This window comes from Eublepharis macularius, chromosome 7, assembly GCF_028583425.1.
Source record: "Eublepharis macularius isolate TG4126 chromosome 7, MPM_Emac_v1.0, whole genome shotgun sequence".
Lineage (NCBI taxonomy): Eukaryota > Metazoa > Chordata > Lepidosauria > Squamata > Eublepharidae > Eublepharis > Eublepharis macularius.
In genome coordinates, this window is record NC_072796.1 from 49428681 (window position 1) to 49444441 (window position 15761).

Below are 15761 nucleotides of genomic sequence, written 5' to 3' on the forward strand. Positions count from 1 at the left end.
TCTAAATCTCTCTTTTTCCAAAGAAATTTGGGAATGATGCAAGAGACTCCACTGACTTTTCAGTGAACTCAGAACGGTTGGATGGTGGTAGTACAGGTGCGTTGCTTTAACTTCATTATAAAGTCTTGATACTTAAAGCCTCATTTACATGAAGACTAGTCCTGTAAACTCACTATCACTGAGAATATAAATGAAACTGAATTCTAGATGACTGTAATCACCCCATGAATCAAACATGGTTTTATATAGAATTTGATAGGCAGATCCAGCACCATTTTTTTAATTTTAAAAAAGCCAGTTTCTGTATGCATTATAGTGCTTAGCATATTTAGTTCAGCAAATCCTGCTAAAGATCTGAGAAGATCTGGTTTTCAATCTCCATATGGTTCATAAAATTGTTGCCTTTTCCCGGACACCTGAACATTGCAGTCCTGGTGCAAAGTTCTGGTAGGTCCTGTGCTAGAGAGCTTGATGGTCACCACTGGGATCTGTCCTTTCTTAGAATACCTGACCTCTGCTTTCTCCTGTAGTGGGCTTCTCACTAGATGGGGATTCCAGTCCACTTTGGGCCCAAAAGCATACCAAGTGCTATTTGTCTACACCTTCTGAAGACCATATAGACTGTAAATCAAGTAAGTCAGAATGACCAAACATCTGAGAGCCAGTCTGAAGCAGTGGTTAGCGTTTTGGAGTAGGAACTGGGAGACCCAGGTTTGAATCCCCGCTCTGCTGTGGTAAGCTTGCTAGGGGACCTTGAGCCAGTAACACACTCTCAACCCACCCTACCTCACAGGTCCAGAGGAGTTAGCCGCGTTAGTCTGCAGTAGCAAAATAGCAAAGAGACCAGTAGCACCTTTAAAACTAACCAACTTTATTTTAGCATAAGCTTTCGTGAGCCACAGCTGTCTTCGAAAGCTTGTGCTACAATAAAGTTGGTTAGTCTTAAAGGTGCTACTGGTCTCTTTGCTATTTTGCTACCTCACAGGTTTGTTGTGAGGGTAAAATGGAGGAGAGGAGACTGATTTAAGCTGCTTTGGGTCCCCATTGGAGAGAAAGGCAGGATATAAATAAAATAAAGTAAAGTAAAACAAAGGGGTTTTAAAATAGGTAAAAGATGCTCTAGTCAAAATTATGTATTTTCTAGAACTGAACGCTGTTTTATTCATAACAATTTGCTACATGGAAAGCATTTCCAGAGAAGAAATAGAATCTATACCTCTTTAAGAGCCAAATAGAACAGCGCATGCAATGTATACATGCTGGAAAGCCTTTGTACTTCAGGTAGACAATCCCTAACTGTTGAAATGGCCTCATCTCTGACTTAGCCAGTGGCAGAAGTTGAACTAGCAATTAGAAAGATGTTACCACTGGGAGAGCATATTTTGGTCACTCAAGGATGTTTGTCATTTAAGAATGTTTATCTCAGTTATTTCTGAGACTAGAAATGTGAACAAAAATGGAAAGACCACCTTCTTCACACAGAATTAATGTGACTATTTACAGATACACAGTACATACACAAACACAGTACAAACTTCTGTGTGAGCCAGTTTGGTGTAGTGGTTAAGAGCAGCAGGACTCTAATCTGGAGAACTGGGTTTGATTACCCACTCCTCCACTTGAAGCCAACTGGGTGATCTTAGATCAGTCATAGCTCTTCCAGAGCTCTCTCAGCCCCACCCACCTCACAGGGTGATTGTTGTGGGAATAATGATAACATATTTTGTAAACCACTCTGAGTGGGTGTTAAGTTGTCCTGAAGGGTGGTATATAAATTGAATGTTGTTGTTGTTGTTATATTTTGCAAAGTGGCCTGCTCCTCAAATGATTTCTCTTTGAGCCTGGAATTCCTGTGATCAGTGGTGCTGTGTGAAATAAAGCAGGAGTTAGACTATATCATAGACCAGTGCTCTACATTAATTGAATGCCGAGGCATCTCAGTTAGGAAAGAACTATGTGTAGTTGCAAAGGGTGTACACCTAGGAAACCTGGTGTTCTCCAGTTGACATGCAGACCCCAAACTGAATTGTGCACACACATGTATGATCTTGGAATGAAAGAATAAAACTTTTAGAATATAACCCAAACTAAGTTAAGCACCTTTACATTCTGTGGGTTTCAGCAGGAGAAGTAATGTAAACCATTTCTGAAATTCATGTTTTGGTAAGTTGTGCTGTATATCACTATACCTGAAGGACTGCTACTTCCCCTGTGAACCTACTGGACCACTGCAGTTATCTTTGGGGGCGCTGCTTCAGGGGGTCCTGCCTTCTGAGACGAGGCAAGTGACAAGTCAGGAGAAGGCCTTCTCAGTAGTGGCATCAAAACCATGGAACTCTCTCCCCAGGGAGATTTCTCTGTTCCCTTCCTTCATTTTCAGCACTTGCATACCCTCTTTCATATGTAACTCACAACTCATGTGCGTGTTTCACTAATCAGATGTTCCTTCATGGAAAAGAGCCATATCTCATTACCCCATTCATTTTCCAATGTGATGAAAGAATTGGCCTGTCTCCCCCGAGAAGTCAGGCATGCTAATTTTGTCCTGCTGGAGGAGCTAGTGGTCGGTAGAACCAAACCAGTATCCAAAATTAAGGCAGTAAAATATAGTTCTGATCATCCCAAACACCAACAGTAATTGGAACACAAGTTGTCTTTAGAGTTACCATAAAGAAAAGAAGTACATAGGATGCCGCACTGGGCTTGTTTATGTTATAGTACATCAAAGGCTTTATTTTTCACTGGTCAGAGCAAAAGAAAGCAGATGAAAGAAGGAGGCAGTGTTTCTTTTTATTGCATAGCTGGCAGTACACAAAAAGTTTCATGCACACACTTCCCGTGCCTCCATGTGTATGATTTCTTTGCACTTGTGGAGCTAGATACACTTTCCCCCCCATTGGATGCTGCAAATTCAAACCAGAAGGTTCACTACCTGATTTTAGAAGTGGCCTTTCGCCATGCTTATTAGACGAGAAGAGTGGCACTCTTGATCTGAATGCTGGCTGGCTTGTTTGTTTCCCTAGCTAAGCTCCATCAGGCCTCTCCAGAGAACCGTTTTGCCTTGTGTAAAGGTGATTCCATCACAGCTTCATCAGAAAAAATTACAAAAACTGAACCAAAGACAGAAATGGGGGCCAGGACACGAAGTTCTTCCAGTACACCCACCAGTCCAAAGCCTCCACTTCAGTCAACGAAGCCCAGCCTAACTGGGCGGCCTACTGTTCCTCAGAAGCCACGCTCTGCCTCTCGGACTGGTAAGAAACCTTTCAAAAACTAGATTAGTATTAACAGACTAGCTAATATGTGAAATCCTGAATATAAACTTAAAAAGGAAGCAACAGTTTCTTTGCTTGTATTCTTTTTTCTGTTTCCTATTTAACTAATTTATTCAAGTGCTGGAAATAACTATTTAAATGACAAATTGTGAAAGGGAATAAAATTCCTTCAAACACTGATGTGCTTTATACTAACCAATAATGTTATTTCATTATAGTCATGTCTAAAGCTTCCCACTGGGTTACCAAAAAAGCTTGAGTTTGATTAAACAACTGGTATTTTCCCCAATTCTGGAGCATAAAAATATGGGTGTAGTTTTCTAGAAGTTTTTTGAGGCTTCATCAGATCTAATTTGAACCTTTACCAAAATATTTTGGCTTTCTTTAATAATCTGTCTTGGAATGCTGTATTGCCTTTTATACCAACATTTCCACTTTAGGAAACAGCCCAAAAGATCAAGTTTTAAAGACTGGCTTCTCCTCTCTGGGAGAAGTTTTTAATTTAAATTTTAATTTGTTACATTGCCAGCCAGCAAAATACACAGATTAAATCTCACAGTGTAGAAAAAGAGCGATGCTTTTTTTTTTTAAAGGTGCCAGTACTCATGTATATAGATGCACTGATGTTTACCAAATCCCCCCTCAGGACTTGGAAGAGCCCCCCCCCCCGAGGTGCCAGCAAAAAAAGCCCTGAATAAGAATATAGTCTTTTTATAAACAAAGCACCGCGAAGCATCATAAACAGCACTGAAACGTAATTAATATACCTATGATGCATAAAAATTAACCCCAAGTCACCATCTACAGTTTCTCTGCTACTCCTTGTGAGCTCCATGTACTGACTCAGAAATCACGGTGGCCTCTACTCAGGAAATACTAAACTATCCACGAGAGATAGTGCCCTTAGGCTGGGAGCAGCTGCTGATTTTTTTGGCTGGAGGAATGCAATGATGCACTGTGTTTTCTTCCTCTCTGTAGCAACTCTCTCTCACACTCTCTTCAGGCCATTATGCCAAAGAGGGAGGGAAGCCACATAGTATTGTGGGAAGAAACTGAATAGCAGTAGGTGGGGCAATCACCTCTGCGATACTACTTTTCAAGGTTAATGTTAAATGTTATGCAAAAAAGTGGAGGGGGAGCAAACATTAAGAATATGATCTAATTGAATGCAAAATGCACTTCCAGCACACCAACAGAAGTGCCAAGCTCTACCACTGTTTCTTCCCATATGGGAGTAAGAGAAGAGCCAGGACTGAATGCACGGTGCCAGGTGCATTTATTTCAAGGGCTCATTGACATCAGTGTCAGGCACTGAATTCATCATCATACTATGCTTGTCGCTGCAGCTTTAGCCTCCTCTCTACTTCTTTCCTGCTGAACACAAGTATCAGGGATAGAGAGCTCTAAGACATTTGCATTCTCTTATTTCTGTTCTTGCAGAATAAAAAGGATTGGGAGACTTTGGGACAGGTAGGCAGGGCATTTGAGATAGGGGGGTATGTTCTACCTCTGAGCTGCACTTTGGAGATCATTGCCCCTTACTTTGAACCCTAGGACTTGAAAAGTGTATATGATTGTGTTGCATTGTACACCCATGGATGTACAATTCTTTTCCATCATTGCTTTTTTCCTATGAGCACGTAATTGATTTTCTGCTGATAAATGTTAATAATAGAGAACTGCTTATGTGGGTTTGTTTGGGGTATTGTCATCATATTGATAGTTTGAAATAATAAGCTGCACTGAAGTCTGCAGCTGTTGCGAAGGAGGAGTATATACAGGATGCTTTGTATCCAGCAAGATATTTCTATTTGCAGTAGAGCTCTTGCACAAGCAAAAACTCAAGAAAAAGACCATGGTAGCCTCTTGCGCTAAGTCAGATGGGTCGTGCAATCCTAAGCCTTGGCCCACCGCTGTCACGTGGCTGCCCACAGATTTCCAGCATCACTCAGTCTCTCCCAAAGGGCTTTCACGAGCATGCAATGCTGGCGTGGCAAGTCCAACCAGGCAAGACCGCTCCATGCTTGCTCTGGCAACCCCACTAGAATCCACCAATTTCTGGGCGGCAGCAGCTGACAGCATGGTGAGTGGCAGAGAAAGGCATAGCCACTCTGCAGCCCACAGTCACCATTGCCGGTTGCCAATGTTACTCCCCTGCCCTGCAGAGTGCAGGTGTACAAAGAGTAAAACCCTCATAAGTAGACCCACCAGACCCCAATAGAAGCACCTGCCTCAAGAGGAACCCTGCCCCACAGGGGGGAGAGGTTACATTGAAGGTACAGACAGGGCACCCGCCCGACCACCCATTTCTGAGAAGAGTCAGGCTGGCAGCCGAAGCACCACTCACTTGCAAACCGCCGCCACTCTGAGAAACACACCTCTCCCAGAAAAGAAAAATCAGAAAGGCAGTAGAACTTGGCAAGTGTGGAACCCATAGCCCCTGGCACATAAGATCAGCTCCTCACATCTGGAAAGGCGGCTTCTTGGAGACAAATGTGGGCGGGGGGTGGGGGAGAGACATTGAAACAAATGACAAGAATGCCTGTTGGAAACAATGGGAGAGGCCCGAATGCCCATTGGATATAATGAGGGGTTTAAATGCCAATTGGCCCCATTGGAATACACTACTGAATTGAAAAGATGCAAGGGAAATGCAGGGTGGACCTCGAGAGTTGGGCTCTGGGGCTGGATTGATAGCCCCCAGAGTGGAATGATGGCCCCTAAGACGAGAGAAACTGCTCTGGAGGCCACCATCCCGTCCCCAGAGCAAGATTCCCAAAGTACATCCCACATTTCCCTCACATCTTTTCAATGCAGTAATGTATTTCAAGGGAGCAAATGCAATTCAATGGGCATTCCTGCTCCCCATCATGTCCCATGGCCCTCCTAGCTTCTCCTACTGTTTCCAATGGGCATTTTCATCATTCATTTCAGAATCTCCTGAAGCTAGGAGTGAATCCCTCTCCTCCCGCAACTGTGATGTCCTCAGCAGCTACTTGGAGCCAGAAAGAGTATTATGCTGGTCAGCATGGCTCAGTGGGAAGATGCTGGATTAGCCAGTAGGGTGCGGGGTGGAGAGGTGGGCTCCAGCCCCGAGTCTGGTTCCACACACACACCCCAAACAGCCCAAGGGAGAGTGGTCTGGCCTTGCAGAGCTGGAGCCTCAAAGATCCCAGGACATTGTTCCACATCCCCCCTCCATCCTAGCATCAACCTCTCCTTCCCACCCCCAGCACTGGTTTCTGCCTGGTTTGTCAGACGCCAGCAGCAGTAGCGCTGGTAGAGAATGAAAGTCCTCTGAGATGCCCCCTCCCACCAGACACACACAGGCAACATTCCAAGTCCCAACCTGCTGCCTGCAGTGTATTTGTAGGGGAGAAGGGGGGGAGGGAAGCCAAGTGGGGCTGAAGCCTCCAAAGCACCACGGGATCCTGGTTCTGCTGGCAGCAGAGCCACACAGAGGTGCAGAAGTTGAGTTGCAGACTGACTGGAGAACCACTCCTGGGGCGGGGCTGGAAAGGCAGTCATGCTCCTCAGTCTTCCTGACTAATCACAACCTGCCTGAAAGAGAAAGAGAGACATTGGCGAGGGCCACAACCAGGTCTGTCACACCCTGGGAGAGTGTCCATGGCTGGGGGGAGGTGGCAGTGGCTTCATCATCACAGGTGCTGCCAGCAACCAGAAGATGAATGTTTCTGCAGCAAGGAAGTGCTCTTTGGCTGCACCGTGCTGTTTTGCTGCTGCCACGGCTGCTTGGAGCTCTGATCCTTTGAGGGAAACAGTCAAGGAGTTGCATAGTGACCCTCACGGGGGAGTTACGAGAGTAAGCACCCAGTCACCCAGACCCACAACCACGCTTTCTTCTCTGTCAGAGGGGGGATTGTGGCTGAGTCTGTTTGTAGCCCTGACATAGGCTGCTGGCATCCCCACAATCCCATCCGAGGCAACTCTGTTGAGTGCGGCTCCCTAGGTGACTGCCTCTTTGGCAGGCACGGGCTATGGTGCATCAAGGTCAGGGGCTGCCCCTCCCCCGGGCATTGGGGGGACAGCCCACATGCGAGGGGAACAGAAAAGGTGTGTGACTGTGCAAGCCGGGACAGCTGGCTTCATAGCTCCTTCTTACTTGTTGGTGCACTCTTGCCCCTTCCCGAACCAAGATTCAGTACTGGTTTCCTGTAAGGGAACTTGAGTGGAAGTTGTTAGTCAGACATTCTGGACTTAGCTTTCCTCCCATGTGTGAGTGCAAGGTACATCCTGAATTTCACTAAGTTCCCCCTGCACACTTTTGCCCTCCCACTGTGTACATTCTCTCCTGCCTCACACTCTAAGTCCCTGTGGCAGAGGGCTCTCAGGCAGAGCCTCCAGCTGTGACCCTACTTACCGGGGTTCATGGGCAGCCTCTCTGGAAGTTATGTATGGTGGACAAGGGAATGATTGGACACTAGGGAGACGGCTTGGCCACTGCTGGGGCATGAGCAGATTGATCACCGTGGTGGTTGGTATCCTGTGCTCTGCCGGGCTACTTGGGTGGGGCCAGGTGTGGGAACGAGTGACTTTTTCCTTACAATGGGCATCTATGGGCTATGCCACCTTTTTACAAGGCGTAACTTTCCACTGCTGTTGAGGGTGTTCCCATGCCTGAAATAGCTTAGGGAGCCGACTAACTCCTGCCCTGCCCCACCAGCACAAGGATTTATGCTGTGGAACTGGCTGCCGCAGCCAGGCACTGGCAGGGAACCCAGGCGCTGCAGCGCTGAAGGTGAATGCCAACATAAGTAGGGTTTACGATGGCATAGTGGTGTTACCGGAACTGCTCTTTTTAAATGGGGAATTAGCTTAGCAGTCCAGAACTAAATTTAGCGCGGATCTAACCATCTATACCAAGGTCCCTTCTCTAGACGCTCACGTAGTAAAGAGGCAGACTAAATCACAGTACGACATGTCTTTACTAGTAATGTGGCGTATGCCTGAACTTGCACACGCATACAAGGTTACATACAAGAACTAGGAAACATAGAGGTAGGAAAATAGAGATGGTCGCATTAGCAGGTACCCCACGATGAAGTTGGGTATACTTACAATCCTGAAGCAGAGCAGAGATATAGCAGCGAGGTGGTCTGATGCCAGCACCAGAGCCACGAGTAGAGAGGCAGCAGGGGGTCAGGGTAGGAATGGCGCGCCCATGTGGCCTGAGAGGCTGGCTTATATACCCAAAACATACCCTGGGGCTGGGGCTGTACCTTGTGGTTCTCACTGGTTAAAACAAAGGTTTTAATGGTTCTACAACTACCCTAGATGGGCCACTTTGGGAATCTGATTATATTATAGTGACACCTTAGGAAGAGGGGACAAAGGAGGGAGGGGATGATCCAGGCGTGTTGAATGGATTTTCCAGCAAGCTGGGCTTGTCCTGATGTCATGAGCTCTGGGATGCGGAGGCTTCTTTGAGATGCATTCTCTAAGTGCTTGGGATGGTCGGCACTTAGCTTCTTCTCCGGGGCGGCTATTAAGATATGCAGAGCAGGGTGAGGCTTGCCGCTGCAGACGTGGTCTGCTCGCTTCTCTGGAATGGCTTCTCTCAGCAGGCTGCTTCTCTGGGTCTTCTGGTTGCCTGGGAACATGGCTGCCGGCTGGGCATGGCTGGGGCTTGCTAGCAGGCTGCCCGGTTGCGAGGGCAGGCTGGGTGAAGAGCCCGCAGGAGTCCCCAGACGGGAACTGCCCAAGGGGTGCCTGGTCAGGCTCGCTGGAGGTTTCCCTGGCTGGCACCTGGCTGCTAACAGCGCGGCTTGGGCCCAGGTGAGGCAGGCTTCCCTGGAGGCAGGGAAACAGCACGTAAAACACAGTCCATGGCAGGGAACAAGCACAGCCCGTGGTAGATGGCAAGGCGGGCATGAGGCACACATGTAGTAAAGTCCAAACACACACAGGGAGGTCCAGGTACAGGCTTGGGAAAGACTGCCCAGAGAGAGAGAGAGTCTTTAGTGCAGTTGTCCAGACATGGATTCAGGAAACTGGTACAGTCTATTGCAGCAGCAGGGTAATTAACAACCAGGCAGGAAATTGACACGTGTATTAAAGTGCACACGTGCAGGGCAGTCTCTGGTGTAGCATTAAATCAGCAACGCAGGAAACTCAAACACAGTTCATGGCAGGCCTTGAAGCAGGAGAGGGGGCCTACCTGACAACAGTGGGCAGATGCACAGTTGGGCTCGTCAGCTTCCTAGGCACTTTGTCTGTCTGTCTGTCTGTCTGTCTCTCTCTCTCTCTCTCTCTCTCTCTCTCTCACACACACACACACGCACACACACACACACACACACACAACCAGGATTGAGCTGCTAATGTATCCCCACTTGCATTGCTGCTTGAGCAAGATCTTGTGCAGTCCATTTGTGGGTGCTATAATATGTTGGAAGGAAAGCATCAGGTGTTGCACAAGATATTGCCCACGCGGAACTATACTTAGTCTCCTTGTTTCTCCCCTTGTGCATCACTAGTTCCGAACTAATATTTGTTTTAATTACTAATACTAAAATAAATTCAAAGATCATACAGATTTTTAAAGTGTAAAAATAGAGTAAGCTTCCAAAACAAAAAAATTATGATAAAAACATTTGAATTTCCTTCCCATAAACATTAAACTACAATAGTTTGAACAATTTATTGCAGAGAGAGGAAAAACCATGTGAGGATCTGTGTTAGGTGATAAGTAAATCCACCTTTTAGCTCAAGTTAAAACAGGTTGAAATAAATGTGAGGAACGTATATCTAGATTTTAATTCCATTATGGTAATTTTTAAACATCATATTAATAAAATTGCTTAGAAAGACTTTAATATCACTACTTGCCTCTTTTCATAGTTTTTTCTCTGAATGTTTTGTCTGTGGAGACTATAAAATTGTAACGGCTAATAAGTGGCTATTACTTTATATTTCCTTTCCTTTTTTAAAAAAAAACAGTACAACGGGTTAAGCGGTACAAATGGGTGATTTTCATGGAAAGTGTACATTTGGTGATTGAACTCATTTGCCTCTACATGTGTTGTTTTCCCAGAGGATATCCCAGAGTCTCCATCTGGTCCAGCTTCCCCTAAAATAGCTCTGCTTCCACCAGTTTTGAAAAGAGTTCCTTCTGATAAAGAAAAAGATGGTCAAAGCAGTCCCCAGCCTGCTATTAGATCTCTTTCACATGAAGGTAAAAATGTGGAATCGCTTGTTTTGTGCCTGTTTTTGTTTTGTTTTGTTTTTTGCGGTAGGTGTCAAAGTATTCAGTTACTGGTAATTGGTCATTTGCAGTCTTCATTGTCTTTGCAGACAGAGTTTGTTACAAATGCATGCACACACATTGTCTGAATTTATATCTACTTCCATAGGGATTTTTTCAATTCCTGGTTCATGGAGTAGTAACCACAGCCTTTATCTGTTCCGTTACATTCTCCATCCTACTTTTCCTTCTCCCGCACAAATCCACATTGCCAATCCATTTACCTTCTTAGGCCTTACCTGGGTGACCAAACCTGAAATGGGCCCCAAGTACCAGTCAGAAATCTTACTAGTGCGCCCTCTGCTGACAGATAGGTAAAGTGCAGAATGACCCCCATTGGAGGTACCAGTACTCACTTTTGGACTGTCCCTGACAAGTGTTACAGTGTGATATACTCCTTACACATTTAGTATAAACTTGCTTTTAGAGGACATCTTCTGTTTTCACGGTAATTATCAGAATAATTAAAGATGGCAGAATTTTATTACATGTCTATGTGATGCTTCAATCAGTGTTCCCCAAATTTATTTTGATTGTATTGATTGAGACTGTTTTATCTTGTGTTCACATGAGGAAAGCCAGAATAATAGGGAAAAGGAGGAGAGCAACACACAGGAAACACCAATAGAAAAATTCTTTGCTATGATCGAATATTTGGGCTATGAGCTTCATATGATTAAAAAATACCATTGATAGTTATACTATTATATTATTCCTACTGCTATCTTTGTCAGAAATGAAGAAGTGAACTGTGACTCGTGAATTTTGTTAGTCTTATAAGTGCTACTGGACCCTTGCTCTTTTCTAGATCTAAGTATGTTGCTGATTAGCTTAATTGGGTTTCAAAATCAGAAGTGCTTAACTCCAATTTATTTGCTGCATAAGATGGAAAAACTAAAAGTCTCTTGAGTTTCTAAATTCAGGGTGCATCTGTCTTAGGGCACTCATTTGTAGGGAAAATGCAGAAAAGCTCAGGCTGTTTGAATTGAGGCAATCCTTTCTTCAGCCTGTTCCCGTTCTGTGTTCATACTGTATTAATACTGTCCATATTGGGCCATATTTCATAGAATTTGAGTTGGATGAATGTTCTCTTATTACCTTTTCTTTTGACAAACCAAAAGATTCAAGGAATCTTTGAAATCCTCACATTAGATATAACAGACACATTCATTTTGAGATGCTTCAGATCTGTGTCGGCTATGTTCCCCTTTCTTGTACTTGTTATGACATTCGATTCAGAGCTTTGTAAGGACAAAAGATCTGAGTTCAGGCAATAAGATGTGCGTCCCTCACCTTGTGCCATTTGGTTTCTGTTTCTGGCCTCTTCCATTGTCCATTGTGACAACAGAAAAATACACAGCAAAAGTATCGGATATATTTTTTATCCAACACCTTAAGTCGGGTAGTAAAGAAGCTTATTGCTGCAGCAGAAATCAATTGTCTAACAAACATAGGGTCCAAGCCTCTTAGCTATTCCTGAAGGATTCACAAAAGCCTCAAGGGCTTGCAATACAGGACATCTTCTTGAAGTCTGGCATTCTGCTTGCCACTTTTTGGATCCAAGCCATTATCTTAACAGTTGTCACATTCTCTAGAATCTACTTGTTGCCAGTTCCCTGTATTGAACTCAGAATGTTGAGGGAATTGTGAAGTGTTTCCCAGAGTAACAGTTTGATAATGGGTAGTAATTAAGCACCTGACTTGTTTTTAGAAAATTAAATACAATACTTACAAGTTCAGCTCCAACTTCATTAGTGTCAGTTTAAATACATCACTTCTGAAACCTTTAAATAAGTGTTTTTATCCAGTACTTTCCTTTCTCAGATTTATGGTTAAGGAACAACCACCCAGTAATTCTAGTAAACTCTATATTGCTTTAATTCAGTAGAAAATGTATTGAGTAAACTACTTTAATATTTGGTTTAAAATCTCTCAGTACTTTAAATTTATTATATTAACCCAGCTCAACAACAAGTACATGTTTTTATAACGTTATTACCCAAATCACAGAATAGTAGCATGCAAGATTCACAGCTTAGGATTTGTTCACACCTTCCTTTTTGGGCTACAACAGGCTAGTGAAAAGAAACTGAAGTCTAGAAGAGGAAAAGGAATTTTACATTATCTTGCAAGGTCCTGATGAATAGCAAATGTTGTAACTGACATGAAAAGTTCCTTTTTTTCTAATCACTTCCTCAGTTTTTATCTGGCAGGAACTGCTTCTCATCCCTGGAGCTTTTAAAATGCTGCGCTGAACAAAAGCCCTGGCAGCAAAAATTGTTTGCTATTTCAGCTATTCAGTACAGATATAAATGGGCCTAGTAGCAGAGCCTAATTACTGTGTATTTCAGCCCAGCAGTCAAATGTCTAAATTCTCGGTTTTGGTTTTAAAAATTATCATAGATTTTCACACTTTCCATTCCCCAAATTTCTTGGGCCCATTTAATTTGCCACTGAATGTCCTCATATTAATAATGAACAGAGCAAAATTCCCCCTTTTTGTTAATACTTGCTGCTGAATAATGAAAAACAAGGTAATGAGCTTAGCTTCCAAGAATGGAGGAATTTCATCTGTAATGTTTGAAAATATAGCTCTTTTATATGTGTGGTTTAATAGTTCATCTGTAAACACCAAGCCAGGCTTTTGCACAATGCGAATGAGGCTGAGAGGAGCCTTGGGCACACACATTCCTTCCAGCCCCTTTGCCTCGTGCAACGTGACCCCTTCCATGGTTTGGCATTGCAACTGAATCATATTGCCTTTGGCCAGTAAGGTGCAAAATCACCTTGTAAGTGGCAGCTGTACAGCAAGAATAGCATCTTGTTGTCAGCTTAGCTGCTTGTTAACCAAGATGCTTTTATTGATTATTTATTTAAAATATTTATATTGCACCTTTCCACAATGTCCAGTCTTTGGCAAGTTCCTATAATGAGATGTGTATTTATATGTGTATCTAGTCTAATAGCTTTTTCTATGTTTGCAGTACGAGCTAGATCTTGTTTGTGGTGACTGTTTTAAATTATCATTTTTCTTCCTACTGTTGGTTTCGTTTAGTAGATGTCCACAAATGAGAACTGCTGCAAGCTACATATAAAGTGATAGAATGCTAAAATGATTCCTGTTGCTGTTTTGGGACCTTGTGTGCAGCATCTAACACAATTCGGACTGCCTTAGCAGCACCTAAAACCTATTTTGCATCACCACCACAACACACTCCAGAACAACTGACTGATGCTGTCAAAACTGCCTGCACCACCCTTCCATGAAATTACCTTATGCATGGTTCCATCACAGTCAGTCTTGTTTATTCAGATTGGCAGCAGCTGTCAGGTTCAGGCAGAGGTCTTTCGCATCACCTACTAAAAGACATTTTAACTGGAGGTGCCAGGGATTGAACCTGGGACCTTGAACATGCCTAGCAGATGCTGCACCACTAAGCCACAGCCCCTGATGAAAAAAAAGATTATAATAGTCTACACCATACTGCCACACACAAGTCCGTTCTGGATCTGGATCAGGTGTCCCTTTCGGTTTCAAACAACTAGTATTGCAGATGCAAGGCATGCACTCATGCAGATTTCTCCCTTAAGGATGAATGTTCAGGAAAAATGGGTAAAAGTATGCATAAGTATGAAATTGTACCAATTTATACCATATCTGCAGGGAGTGCCTGAATTGTTCTGGTGATGTATGAGCTTTTCCTGACTGAGCATTCTATACTCTGATGCAGGTCCAAAGAGAAACCCTGGACATTATGAGTCCCAAGAGCAAAAACAGAGATCTTTAAGTAAAGATGGCCAGCAAGGAAGCAAGTCAAGTGATTCTGGAGAAGAAGCCGATAAAGATTTTATTTTTGTTTAGTTGTTTCATCATGTGCTTGGCAATGCAAGGATGGGTGGTTTTGTTTTGTTCTTTTGTAATTATAGGGGCACAGCTATCAGTTACCCTTTTTAATCAGCTGTTTTTAAAGAGTTCGTGGATTGGGTTCTTACTTTTTTCTGACCTCGTTGATTCCAGTCATTCCCTTTCAAGCCTTGGCTAAAGCCAGCAACTATTCCATGTTTCTACTTGAATTTCTCTGAAGCAGCTGCAAGAATAATGCCTTGCATTAGGGGTTTGAAGAAAAACCAAGCAAATGAACTGGGCATTTTCTTACACTAACCCACATTGTACAGCAGGGAAAGTGTTGTACTGCTTACTGTAAATGTGTCAAACTTGCACGCAACTTACTTTATAAATATATTCTTGCTGAATGCAATTGCACATTGTAATTATATCAACAGAGCACACTAATAAAAGAATTTGTATAAATAATATATATTAGATGCTTGGATATGGTTTTTACATTCTCCTTTGGGAGACTTTTTCCTGTTTGTTGTACTGTATATAGAAACACAATCTCTTACATTTGTGTACTGTTCAAAAGCACAACAAAGAAAACTGAATTACTATTATCTTGCTATGCTTCCACATCTTGTAGGTAAATGTATGTTGTTGGCTGGAATGAGGATAATGACAATTTTATTACTATTGGTATTTTCTAGAAACTGCCTTAGATTCTGGCTACATTCTCTATAACTTTTAACACACACTTTAAAAAGAAAAGTAGCTTGTCATCTGTAAAAGCAATTTCTGCTTTTTTAATTTGCATATATCACAGACATCTACTTATAATACTGGTTGAAGGGATTTATTCATAATGTATATTTGTACCAATAAAAATGATTTTACAACTGAAATGGGTATCTCTTAATTTTTAAAGTGCATTTCGTGTCCCCTTTGAATACTTCTAACTCCTTAAACAGTTTCCTATACAGAGCCCTCAAGAAGGGATAGGCTGTTCTTTCTTTAAAAAAACCTCTTTGCTTTAGAATAATTCCAGTTCGTTTTGGGAAACTATGGAATACTATACAGAAGAAACAATATTTCAGAGCTGCTTCATCACTGCTTCTGTTATGACCTCAGAATACCTAGTGCATGCCTCTCGAACACAGTACATCAGGCTCTGTGCGTTTCAGTGGACTGTGGAAAAGTGAATTGTAATTCTCATAAGTATCATTTCAATCATACCGTAAGGCTAATTCCAGCTTTCTAAATAACTATACCTATCCAACCCCTTCTTCTCCCTCAGGTATGTAGAAGTGTGCTCTCAAGATTTCTTCAGTTATCAAATGAGATGATAGTCTACTAATCCCTATGCTTGTTGTTTTAAAGGTTAATT

At 43.1% G+C, this 15761-nt stretch overlaps 1 protein-coding gene across 1 annotated transcript in view; it reads left to right on the forward strand.

Moving 5' to 3' along the window:
• CARMIL1 (capping protein regulator and myosin 1 linker 1) overlaps nucleotides 1-15272 on the forward strand; it is a 176770-nt gene extending 161498 nt beyond the window's left edge. The window contains exons 34-37 of the mRNA XM_054985287.1: nucleotides 24-96; nucleotides 3024-3254; nucleotides 10330-10470; nucleotides 14271-15272. Of these exons, the coding sequence (XP_054841262.1) occupies nucleotides 24-96; nucleotides 3024-3254; nucleotides 10330-10470; nucleotides 14271-14401 (576 nt within the window). The 3' untranslated portion in view covers nucleotides 14402-15272. The remainder of the gene's footprint in view (nucleotides 1-23; nucleotides 97-3023; nucleotides 3255-10329; nucleotides 10471-14270) is intronic.
• Nucleotides 15273-15761: the final 489 nt, after the last annotated feature.